The sequence below is a fragment of the Typopeltis vanoorti genome, chromosome 6 (genome assembly GCF_054136105.1).
Source record: "Typopeltis vanoorti isolate ZY-2024b chromosome 6, IOZ_Tvanoo_1.0, whole genome shotgun sequence".
In the NCBI taxonomy this organism is placed as follows: Eukaryota; Metazoa; Arthropoda; class Arachnida; order Uropygi; family Thelyphonidae; genus Typopeltis; species Typopeltis vanoorti.
This window is the reverse complement of record NC_143554.1, coordinates 69,478,942-69,492,566: the sequence shown is the minus strand read 5'-3', so window position 1 is coordinate 69,492,566 and position 13,625 is coordinate 69,478,942. Positions and strand designations below refer to the sequence as shown.

Below are 13,625 nucleotides of genomic sequence, written 5' to 3'. Positions count from 1 at the left end.
GTTAAATTCGAAACCTGCAATTTTTGACTTAGTGCATTTTGCTTGTAAGGTGATGATATTAGATACAGCACTTACCGTAACATACACTGATTAGCCGCTTATAGATACAACGATTATTATACAGATGAGATTTGATTTTGCCTTTTGATGGCAAACGAACAGTGACACACACCTGCCGATTTATTGTCTATATGAACCAACACATAAAAAATAAATGCTTAAATACTCATTTTCATCATAAAACGCATTTATAACCACAAATTTTAAAATAAAGCACAGTATGCTACAAGAAAAGAAACAATAAATGGAAACAGCTGGCTATGGTGGGTCAAACATATCTGCGCTTCACAGCTATGCTGCGTAGCTGTTCTCTATTCAACAATGTCTTCCCGCGCGTGGCTGAGAGCGATCAGAAAATTCCGGTTTTTTAGATCGAATAGAGGTTCACATAATCGAGAGTTGTTAACCAAGAGATTTTTTTCTTGCAGCCACTCGTCGTTATCTGAGGCCATTGTTAACCAAGGCACCACTATATGTATAATAGATAACAGTGGAGATAATGTGCATCCTTGTCACACACCCAAATTAACATCAAGCCATCTTTCTGTATCTCCTTCAATTCTAACTGCTGACCTTGCAGTGTAAATAGAGACTATATTGTTTGATATAATGTCCCATTTACACCATATCAATGTACTGTTTTGAAGAGCTTTCCTCTTAGCATCTTCTCATATAATTTTCCTGATCTACAAAACTTAAATACTTGTTATATTCCCATGATTTCTCAAATTTGTCTTAAAATCAAAATCTGATCCTGGCGATCTCTATTTGGCTTGAATCCAGCTTATTCTTCACCAAACTTCCCTTTCACAATCCTTCTTAGCTATTTCTCAAGGATATTTGCATAAATCTTACCAAGAATATTCAGTAGAGAAATGCCTCCATAATTCTTAAATTCAGTGTTATTTCCCTTTTTTATAGATGGATACTATGAGAGCTCTGCTCTAATCATCCAGAATTTGATCCTCTGACCAGGCCATCTAATTTATGCAGTGCAGCCACTGTAATACTGCTATACCTCCATATTTGAGCATTTCTAGTCAGATTTCAGCTGCATTTCCACATTTCATGTTTTTGATGACTTTTTCTACATTAAATATGGATGTGTATTCCTGACTGTATTCCTGTTGGGAGTTTTCTTTTAGCACTCTTTCAAAGTAATTACTCCAGACATCTAGAATATCTTTATCTTCAGTTTTCATGTCACATTTATCATCTCTGATTCCTTTTACAATACTTCTTCCTCCATTTCTATGCTTTTGCAATAGCCTCTAGAATATTTTCCCACCTTCCTGATATTTATTTTGTATGTTTTTGTTTACATGGTACTTCACTTTCTCTTTTTTTTGTATTCTCTAAGAGCACAAGCTGACTAACTTGCCAGGAACTTTGCTCTCGTCTTTTCCTTGACTGCCTGCTTAACTTCCTTAGTCCACAACGGAGTTCTGATTTTTCTATCCTTACAGGGAGACTTCACCGCATGCCTGTCTGGCTGAATCAAGCAATGTTTTCTTCACGGTTTACCACTGAATTCAAGATTTGGTTTGGTTCTTGTTTTCAAACTTTTTCAGTTTTTCTTGAATAATGTTTGTGTATTTGAGTTTACAGTTCACATCTAATAGCTGTTCAACTTTGATTCTTTTCAAAACTTTCTTACTTCTTTTTTTTCATATGAAGTTCAATTTTATTCTGCTCAACACTAAATGGTGATCATTTCCTATTTCAAATTCATAGTCAATGACACTTTTTCTATTCCTTCCGTCATCTCCCCATGTAAATTTATGCACATTTTTATGTTGGAACATGGTGTTAGTAATAACTAGACTGTCTTCAGCAGAAATCTAGCAGGTACTTGCCATTATTTTTAGCTTTGCACTTTTCTCTAAATTTTCCCAAAACATTACCATATGTCTGGTAATTATTTCCTACTCACTGTTTGGATCTCCACAAGGACCAACTTTTCCTTTTTCATTGTGCCAGGTGCCTTCTCTAATACCTCAAAAAATTCCTCCATTTCTTCCTTGGTAAAACCTGTGGAACAATAAGCAGAAATAAGTCTCCTTGTCCAGTTCGCCATTCTGATATCTGCCCACATCACTCTACTTGATATTTTCTGCGCTTCAAGATTATCCTCATATTTCTGTAGTGCCATAAGTGCAAATAAGTCTCATTATGCTATTTCCATTTTGAAACTGATGACATCACTATGCTTGAAATTGTCTCACAAATTACAGAGATGGAGAAGTTCATGCTGTGTACTTTGTGTCTATTATAAGACCAATCCATTAATACTGCTTCTGTCGATGGTTCCTATCTTGACATTCGTTTGAGGCTGTTCAAGTTGCTGACTTTTCACTGTTCATCTTGATTCCTTGCTGAAAAGCAGGTCAACATGACATTCATCATATTGTGTCATTTTGGTTTGTGGTTTAAGTCAATACAGAGTTCACTGTTCAGGTACGATGCGAATTGTCATCTCATCCTTGTTTGGTGAATATTCAGGTGAATACTTAATAACTGGGTGCGCCATGAAAACATTGGAACAGAACATTGAATCAAAAGTCCTGTTTGGTTTTCAGCATTCCTTATAGGCTATGTTAAAGTCTCTTTCCATTTATGTGGCTTTAATCCTTAAAGGATCCCTACCTGAATGCTCGCTGTGAACACAGTTTAGTCACTGTAAATTTATACCTCCATATATGAGCATTTAAAGTTCATTATCATTTACATGATTTCTGATCTCTAATTTCTGTTCCTATCTACCTCCAATACTGAAATATACTGTGTGGTATCTTGATTATCTAATTTAATAAATTTGTAGAGCAGTTATTTCAGACATTAGTTCTTTTATCATCTTTATCACCTCAAGTTTTTTTTTTTTTTTTTACAGTGCCCTTTCCTGTCTTTCTGTGCTTTTTTTTTTTTAATAGCTTCTAGATCATTTTACTGCTTTAATGATATTTTATATTTATTCTGAAGTTTTCCCAAAAGAGACATGGTAATTGTGTCCTTTTAGTATGATAGGAAATCTGAAAGTAATCTGTGCCAAGAGGACATTCCTGAGGAAGAGTAGTAACTTTAGGTCACTGAACTGAATTCCATTCAGTCTTTGACCATGAGCATAATAAATGATACAGAATAACACTTTACTAGGCTTTACATCCCTAACTAAATCAATTCATGAACAGTGCCGCACAGAACACTTGACAGTACTTATGATAATTAAATGTCAGTTGCATCAGAATATACAGATATTAATTAATACAGATATTAATACAAACATAATTCAATTGTAATCCTGAGCTGTGCAATCGAGGTGCTTGGTGAGACATCTGGAAAGATTAGAGAGCAGAAGGAGGGTTGGTGATGGAATAATGATGTACAAGTGGAGTGACAGCTGAGAAGGCAAAGCAGAAGTGGGATGAGTCAAGAGTGGAAGAGGACAGAGAGGTGTACAAAGAGAGAAAACAAGAAGCCAAGAGAGTTGTGGCAAAGGCCATGGCATATCAAGATCTGTATGATCAATTAGAAACAAAGGAAGGACAGAGAAAAATTTACCAACTAGCGAAATGTAGAAATAAAGCAGCTAAGGACATCTTACATGTGAGGCAGATCAAAGATGCTGAAGGAAGAGTATTATGGAGGGATGTGGACATAAGAAACAGATGGAAAATATACTTTGAGGGACTTTTGAATGAGGAAAATGCAAGGACTCACAGAGGAGAGGGGCAGCCTTCTGAGGGGATGGTGCAGAACATCAGTAGAATGGAAGTGACGGAGGCCATGAAGAGGATGAGGAATGGAAAAGCGGTGGGCCCCGACAGAATTCTAGTGGAGGCATGGAAGGCACTGGGGGAAGAGGGAATTGACCTGCTGTGGGACCTGTTCATGAAAGTTTGCCAACAGGAAAATATACCCGAGGAATGGAGGGAGAGTACTCTTGTTCCCATCTACAAGGGTAAAGGGGATGCACAAGACTGTAAAAATTACAGAGGAATAAAGTTGATGTCCCACACAATGAAGATCCTAGAAAGGGTTCTTGATGGTAGATTGAGGGAGGAGGTGGAGATTGCAAAGGAACAATTTGGCTTCATGCCTGGTAGATCAACAACAGATGCTATCTTTGGGTTACGACAGATGATGGAAAAATATCGAGAGAAACAAAGGGAGCTACATCTGGTATTTATTGATCTGGAGAAAGCATACGATAGAGTGCCAAGGCAAGAAGTCTGGAGGTGTCTGAAGGGAGAAGAAGGTGCCAGAGAAATATGTCAGGTTGGTGCGGGAAATGTACAGAAATGTGAAGACAAGTGTTCGGACCTGTTTGGGACAAACAGAAAGTTTTCAAGTAACAGTTGGCTTGCATCAAGGGTCAGCATTAAGTCCGTTTCTGTTTAATATTGTGATGGAGGTGGTAACAGAGGACGTGAGAGAAGATGCACCTTGGACAATGTTGTATGCAGATGACATCTTGCTGTGTGTAGATTCAAGAGAAGAAGCGGAAACTAAACTGGAAAGATGGAGAAAAGTACTGGAAGAGAGAGGTATGAGACTGAGCAGAAGTAAGACAGAGTATATGTGTTGCGCAGTGGGCGGTGGCCAGGAGACAGATCTGGAGCTGGAAGGAAATGTCATCAGGAAGGTGAGAGACTTTAGCTACTTAGGTTCAACAGTGGAAGAAGATGGAGGAGCTGAGAAGGAAGTGGGATGCAGGATATAAGCGGGTTGGAGGAACTGGAGGGAGATGGCTGGAGTGTTATGCGATAAGAGGGTGCCGATCAATCTGAAAGGCAAAATTTATAGGACAGTAGTGAGGCCAGCTATGACATATGCTATAGAAACTGTGGCCATAAGGAAAAATAACATCAGCAGGATGGAAGTAGCAGAGATGAGAATGCTTAGGTGGATGTGCGGTGTGACCAGAAAGGATCATCTGAGAAATGACTATGTCAGGGGAACAGTGAAAGTTACGAACTTAGGAGCGAAAATACAGGAGGCAAGGTTGAGATGGTTTGGTCATGTGATGAGGAGGGAGGACGAATATGTGGGAAGAAGGGTCATGCAGATGGATGTGCAAGGAAGGCGGAAGCATGGGCGGCCAAAGAAGAGATGGAGGGAGCTGGTAGAAGAGGACTTGAAGATGAAGAACTTGGATGTGGTGACAGCCCAAGACAGGAAGGTGTGGAGGAGACTCATAACAAACAGTGATCCCCACTTAAGTGGGAGAAGCTGTAGAAGAAGAAAGTGCGCATTTTCTATGTTCTTACTCTTAAAGGTTCTCCCTCCTGATTGTGGAACATTGTCGACACATTGAGGTATTCATTTATTATTATTTGATAAAATTACACATGGAAAGGATGTTACCAATACTCTTTATCAATAGCATCTGAAAAAGTAAAATGTTCCAAAAAAAAAAAAAAAAAAGAAGACTGAAATATTTTTTTAAAAAACATGATTAGAGAACTTTGTAACAGAAACTACAACATTTAGATTAATATGCAGTGATTTCTAGTCATGCCTGCTGATTAGGGATCAGGGAAAATGCTTATTTGTATTTTCTTGTGATAGTATTTTATGTGCAAATCGGTTATTTTGTAATCATCAGAATCCTGTAGTGGATAGTACCACTGACTTAAAATGCAACAAAACTTGCATTTGCTTAATTGACAGAAGATTAGTTTGTGCATAGTAATACATCAGAATGTATTTAATTTCAGATTTCATACTAAAAAAACGATTTTAACAATTTCCTTTCAACATTTTTAACATCTTACATCCACAGATACAGTTGCTGCTTCTTTGGATGTAAACAGTAAAAACTAATGCATTAAACTTTATTTTAGGGCATAACCATATTTGCTGGCCTAGCTTTTTGAGTAGTAACATACGCATTCCTCAGAACCAACAGGCTGCAGGTTCAAATCCTCTTTGGGCATGGATTTCATCACCTGTATGAGACTGGCTAATTGAAAAATCCTTATAATGGTTTTTTGTGTTATGAAGGATTTAACTGTAGGTTATAATTCCAACCAAAGGGCATCAACATCATTAACTGAACTGTATCACCCCTTCAATCTTCCGTGCTCAACTGATATCTACTATACAGCATAACAGGAAGCCTACATACAGCCCAATCCAAAAAAGGTGATAAAAGACTACCAACAAATGGAGGCTCACTAGCTAATTATTGATCAGCAGTATGGATTCTGCCACTGATTTTTAACTTATCTCCTTTGCCTTGGGGATGACATGGTAAGATATGGAGAAATTCACATGGTTGCGCTTGACATTCCTAGGAAATTTGATCAGGTGTGGTACATAGGCCTGTTCAGCATAGTTGCATTTCATGGTCTTTCATTCCAGTCTTTGCAATTGGTTTACCAGCTTCCTTTCTGGTTGCTCACTGTATGTTATATCAAATTTCTCCACTAATGCTGAAGTACTGTAGGACTCTATACTTTCGCTCACTATCCTCGCATCCTTAGCCTCGCTGATGACAGTATACTCCATTCATTTTCCTCATTTGAGAGACCTAATTCCCAATCACTGGAAGCTTTTCAAGATCCTTCATAATAAATGTGCTAAATTTTTGATTTGCTGTTCTTCATTGGGGTGAAGATAACTTTTTGAACAGACAAAAGACAGATATAACTTAGATTCCACCTAGAATAACTTTATCCAGACTCTCCCCCTGATCTTTGGAAAAGATAAATAAGAAAGTGATTTATAGAAAAAGAAGAAATGATACACATGCAAATGCCATTATCAGTTGCAAGGAAATATAATAAATTAGGGTTTTAACTCTGCAACTCAAGAAAAATAACCATAGAAATTGCTATTTCATATTACTTGTTAAACTTCAGGACCATGAAACAGCAGCAGTTTTCTGCCATATTCTCACTCTCTTCACCTTCCCCCTCCTCCTGATGCCTATGAAATCTTTGATGATAGCCTTGGACTTTGTGGTCATTGACAATTAAGGATGAAGTCTCACTGTTGCTGATCTTCCCTACTAAAATGACTTCACCTATTATGTTTTGGGAATAAAAGGTCTTAGAGGATTTTTTTATTTAAAATTTATGAGTGGAACCAAACTTATTCAAACAGATGAAGGAAAAGAAAAGAGATTGACTTCTTTTTTCCACTGGTATGAGAGTGCCTCATTTTTTGTACCTTCATCTTATTTGCCATTTACCCCTGTACATTGATAACCTTCTCTTGCTACCTGTTAATCCTGTCCATGGGTTTGCTGGAGGCAGTCCATTATTTAACTTCATTTCACAAGTCAAATGATAAAAAGTGAAATGAAGTACTGGCCATTGCTTCAGTTGCAGTCTTGACATTTTTTCAGTATGGATGGCCTTAGTGGGGGGTGATAGCAGTCATTTACTTTTTGCTTTTGATTTGCAGTGTCAGCCTGTCTTCTCTTTAGTTCCATCTGTTTCTGTTCTTTTAGACAGCCTCCCATATGCTGTCCCCCCCCCCCAGGGACTGCAACCTCCAGCTGCTCAGAAGAGCATGTCAGTAGATTCCTACTTTCTCTTGCCCACACATGGCACTGATGTCTTGTAGGTTTTGCAACCTTTCCTTGTGTTGGTTGATATTATAATATATCATTTTAAAATATTTTGCTTCTGAAAATGGTCTGATTGAATTAAAAATGGAGATGGCTCAACCATGTTTTTGTACAGATTCCAAATACTGATGCTAATAAATCTTTTCAACCAGAGTTCAGGAACATCTAGCATATTGACAGACAAATCAGATGCAAGGGAGACAAAACAGATCATACATTCAAGAAAACTAAGTCTGTCCATACTTGATGCAGTACTATATTATATTCATAAGTAAATCAAGTATGAATAAGGAAATATATACACATATATTCATATAACAGCAACTAATGGAGATAGTTTTTCTAAACATTAGGTAGGTTGCTATGGAATTGAAAAGCTTTGTTTTTCCCTGCAGTACTGTGTAAGCTTCTTAATTTTTTTTTTTTTTCTTTAAAAGAAAACATTATACAAGTTACAAAAGAAAGTAACATGCCAAATTTTGTTATCTTGGCTCTTTCATTTAGGTAAAATATGCAGTAGAAGTGAATAGTTTCTACTTTCTAAGAATACATTTTAATAATACTTTCTTTTTAAGAAAGTATTATTAAAATGATGACTTTTAATGAGATAGTGATACAATATTTTGACTTTCAGGTTTATGGTTATAGCTCTTGACAAATAGGCATGTATGTTTCAGTGATAATCATACCCACTAAAAGTACATTGGTACCATGAATGGGGTAGGTCAGATATCTGGGAACCTTATTTATCAGACCAAACATGGTACTTTTTCAAGCCATTTCCAACCACCAATAAGCAGAGATGATCTCATGTTGTTTGATTTATTACCTAAAGATGTTTACAGTTACCTAGACTTCAATAAGATTTGAACTCTTGGCCTGTTGACTGGAGAACAGAAAGTCTACATTGTTCATTAGACCATTAGTTTCTTATGCATTCCTTTCTTTTAATGAATGAGGTGTAAACTCATTCACTGAAAGTTGCTCTTGATTGTATTTTACTTTGTTCTTTTACTGAATTTTTCTAAGTTAGATGTTAAATTTTCTTTCTTTTCTCTCTCTCTCTCTTTCTCTGTGCGTGCAGGGGGGGGGGGGTAGATGAATTATACCATCCAGTATTATGAGACCTGAAGAGGCATTTTTCTCTAGAGAATGTATTTACTCACTAAAGCAAAGATGAACTCAAAACCATTTAAATTTTTAATGTGGTGTATAGGACTACATGAGAACTCTGGTCAACATTTGCATTTCATTAATGGAGTTATAATAATCATTTAAAAAAATAGCATAACACATCAGCTATAGTTGAAATCTCTTATTCTCTATTATAGTAATGCACAATACATGTTCACTGAATATTTTCACTAGCTCCAGACTACCTATAGCATTATATGTAGCATTATATATGAATAAGAAATATTTTTTTATATATATGGTCATACTATAATTTTTTTTTTTAATTTATAATTTTTTAATAGGTTTTGTACTGTATTGGAATACTGTGATGGCCATGATTTGGACTTCTACCTCAAACAACATAAATGTATTCCAGAAAGAGAAGCCCGTTGTATTATAATGCAAGTAGTTCACGCACTGAAATATTTGAACGAAATCAAGCCACCAATTATTCATTATGATCTCAAACCAGGTATATGCAGAATAATTTTAATGTATAACTTTCTGTGTTATTACATTAAGAAAAAAAAAGTTCAGATAACTACAGAGCATTCCATTAAAAAAAAAAAAAATTTAACCATATCCATAAGAAATCCTGTATTTGTATATTTGTAATATCTTTGAGCTCTGTAATGAAAGAAAAAACACATTTATATTATTATTATTATTATTATTACCTTAATTTTCATGTTTCCTGTGATTGAGAAAAACAATAGTTGGTAAACATTACTGCAGAAATTAGACTTACCTAGTATTTATTAGTTATCATATGAAGGCTTGGCAAAAATATAGTTAAATTAACACAATAACTTTATTCTGGAACAGTATCAAAGTTTATTCATCTTTATGTTAAATATCACTCACTGACCTTTTTTAAACTCACTGTCATATGCCTTGCTATTTATGTTGTTATTATTATTATTATTAGACCACTAAGGAGCCAAGAACTCATCTGGGGAAGCCGTACATCACCCACACCAGCTATCATACTTTCTCTTAAAATTATTCACACTAGATGCACTCAGTACTTCAACAGGTAAACTGTTCTACTTACTCACATTTCTGTGAGAGAAAAATCTAGCTCTTACCTCTTTCTCAACTCTACGCAAACTTAACTTCCATAGATGTCCTCTTGTCCTTTCCCCATTCCATATAATGAAAAACAATAAAATTTTTCATTAAACTTTTGAGAGGGCATTATAGGATATTAGTTAAATATCCTATAATGCCTTCTCAAAAGTTTATAGACCTCTATCATATCATCCTTCTTTCTTCTGTCTACCAGTGTCTGCAGTCCACATACTCTCAGTCTATCCTTATAATCTACATTCCATAATCCTGATATCATCTTTGTAATTCTTCTTTGCAGCCTTTCCACTGCTTCTTTCTCTCTTTGAAACCCAGAGACTAAATCTGTGCACATTAGTCCAGGTACAGTTGATATTAAGGTCTTGTAAAGAGGTAAAATGATTTCCATATACTTACAAGTCAATACTTGTGTCAACATCGCAATTATCCTATGAATTGTATTTCCAATTTTTTGTAATGTGACCTTTGAACTTCAACTTTCTATCCACCATAACTCCAAGATCTCTAGCCTTGTCAATTACTTCAAGCACAATCCCACCAATATATGCTGTTGGATATCGCATCACACCAAAGTGCATAACTTTACATTTACTTTGCCCACACATCCAGACTATTCAAATCACCCTGTAAATGCTGTATATCAGTATAGCATCTCTGACTGCTCGACCTATCACTCCATCAATCATCAGCAAACAAATGAAGTTCTCCGGTCAGCTGCTTTCCAATATTATTAATATGTTCGCTGCCACGCTCCTCGTACATAGTTTGTTCCTGCATGCCAAGCGCTTTCGTGTCTTCAAGGTCACTAAGATTAATCTCGTATCCGGCTTATCAGACAGAATTTTGTTTCATACGCCAACTACGAGTAATCTCGTATCACCCCCACCCATATATTACATGTGCTGACGAATGTGTTCATTGCGTCTAGTCTCTAAAAACCTTCAGTTTCGCCATGACCGGTAAAAGAAAACTTACTGATAAAGAATTAGAAGCTTACGCTAATATGAGCGATGATGAATTTAATGAATTCATTATCGCAAATGGAAGGATAAGAGGGAAGTTCTTTCCATTTCAAATATGCACAAATTTGAAATGGTTGAAGCAGAAAATTGGAATGGTAAAATTCAATTAAAACCGAATATCGTTAGGAATTATAATTTGGGTATGTCGGGCATCGATCTTTCTGATCAAATGCTTTCTTACTATTCCCCCTTACGAAAGACAATTAGATGGCCAAAGAAATTGGCAATACGCATTTTTCATATATTCAAAATGCGCATAAATTTTATAATATAATTACTGGAAACGCAATGACTTCGTTAAAATTTAGAGATCAATTTATCTCAGTTTTTGTTGGAATGGACGAGCTTACAGCATCACAGATTATCAGCAGGATTCGGGATTTTCATTATTTGGAAATTTTACCACCTACAGAAAAAAATATTCGCCAACAAAGCCATGCCAAGTATGTACACAAAACAAACAACGACGCGAAACACATTATTATTGTCCTGTTTGCCAGGAAAAACCACCATTGTGTGTGGAAAATTGTTTTAAAGTGTATCATTTGTAATTTGAATAAATTGGTTTTTATTTTATTGATTTCATTTTATTATTTTTATTTATTTTTATCAGTTTTAAATTGATTTACAAATTACGTGTTATACTACGGATTAGCTCGCGCTTGGGATAGGCGGTTGGTAATCGACATACGAGTATATTCGTAGTTGGCTTCTGAGGCACATATATAATATATTATACTTTAGTTGAAATTATTTCCCTTCTACCAAGCCCCCCAGACGTGCTTTCCGCTTTATTCAGAATCCAAGGGTCCAAATTAAGGTAATTATACTAAGGGTTAACTCGTGTTTGGCATAGGAGGTCGGTAAATCAACATGCGAGTATACTCGGAGTTGGCTTGTGAAGCTCATATACGAACTACGAGTATACTCGTAGTTGGCAGCGATAATAACGTGTTAATGTATAGCTCAAACAATATTCCAATGATTGATTCCTGGGGGTGGGAGTCACTTTAAATCTGGCAGATTCACCCCCCCCCCCCATATACCACTTTCTGATATATGTCTGTCATCCAAGCTGATAGTTTATATTCTAATCTCAAAATGCCCTCTCAAAAGTTTATAGACCTCTATCATATCATCATTCTCTCTCTCTTTGAAACCCAGAGACTAAATCCGTGCACATTAGTCCAGGTACAGTTTGATATCAAGGTCTTGTAAAGAGGTAAAATGATTTCCATATACTTACTTTAAAAGTCACTTGAAATCTGGCAGATTCACCCCCCCCCCCCATATACCACTTTCTGATATATGTCTGTCATCCAAGCTGACAGTTTATGCAGTACCCTTCAGATGTCTTAGCAAAGTCCAGTAGTATCATAGTTATCTAACTAAGCCATAACATTATTATAAAACATGAGCAAATTGCTCAGGCATGACCTTCCTTTAGTAAAGTCATGTGCTGTTCCTTGCAAAGTATATCTTGTTTGTCCACCCATTTCTACTGACTCTTTACAATTATTTCAGATATACTGATAGATTGATAGTTAGACACACCAGTCTTTGCACTATCCTTGTGCAGTGGGATTATCATACATTCTTTTCATTCCTGTGGGATCTTGCCTAAGCTAAGGCTCAAATTATACAAACATCACCAACCTAGTCAGTTCAGCTGATCATGCCTTTAGCACATGTACAAATATTCCATTTGTCCCAGTTGTAGAATTCTTATCTAGGTTGTGCATCAGCTCTGTAACCTCCTTCTCACGCACCTCTAACTCGTCATCCAGTATCACACAGTAATTATCTGCAGTCATATAAGTATTTCATTGTAATTTTACTGTTATTGGTTTACAAAATTTGTCCTTAATTATAAATAAAATATGACTATTTTAGCAGCAGTTCATACCACAACCAACACTGGAACCATTGCATTGTTCATTACTATTCTAAAAATTATGACAATTGCCACTCCCTCTCCCCTCCCAAAGAATATATATTTTAAATAAAAAAGAAATTTAAAAAGCACAAAGTATTTGTTACTGGAAGGAGTGATTCCTAGCGGCTTGACTAAAAACAATCCAGAGCTTTCCAGAATATCACGGGCAGTGCATAATAGAATGAAGCTTGTCACAAAAGGAATGTCAAGTAGCTAATGGTTGAATTAACTTACCATTGTACAAATGAGGGGTATTATGATATCATAAGCAACAGAAATTAAGAAAATAAGGATATCGATCTGAGCAAAGGGGGGGGGGGAGAACTTATTGTATGGTGAAAGCAAATGATTTGATGGTATCAGCATTAGCATTTAAAGTGATGTTTTATCATAATGATAAGAAGAAAAGACACCAAACAGAGACCTCCCACTAAATAATTTACAATAATCTAAAAACTTTTGCAGAATACACTAACATAACACTGAATATGAGTGTAACATAATACACAGACACCAGCCTGTGCCACTGTATTCATTCCGTAGAAAGGCTTAGACATTGGTTATACATGCTTATTAAATTACTTAAGGAATTTATAACGTACAAATGATATAAATTAAACTTTAATCTATATTCCAATATTTCGACAACGTCACGTTGCCATTTTCACAGGAACTTAAAATAAAGACACGTGCACGCAGGCACTACACACAGGACTTTTAGGAGAAACAACAGCTTCCTGCTTTGTCCTCAGTTATGTGTAGTGCC

The 13,625-nt window shown here is 36.1% G+C and overlaps 1 protein-coding gene across 7 annotated transcripts in view; it reads left to right on the top strand.

The window, feature by feature from the left end:
- The window catches only part of Tlk (Tousled-like kinase), a 641,803-nt gene that overhangs the window by 546,346 nt on the left and 81,832 nt on the right, over positions 1-13,625 (top strand). For all 7 annotated transcript variants that reach the window (XM_090394231.1, XM_090394230.1, XM_090394235.1 and 4 more), the window contains one exon: positions 9,115-9,284. In XM_090394231.1, coding sequence (XP_090250357.1) covers positions 9,115-9,284 — 170 coding nt within the window. The remainder of the gene's footprint in view (positions 1-9,114; positions 9,285-13,625) is intronic.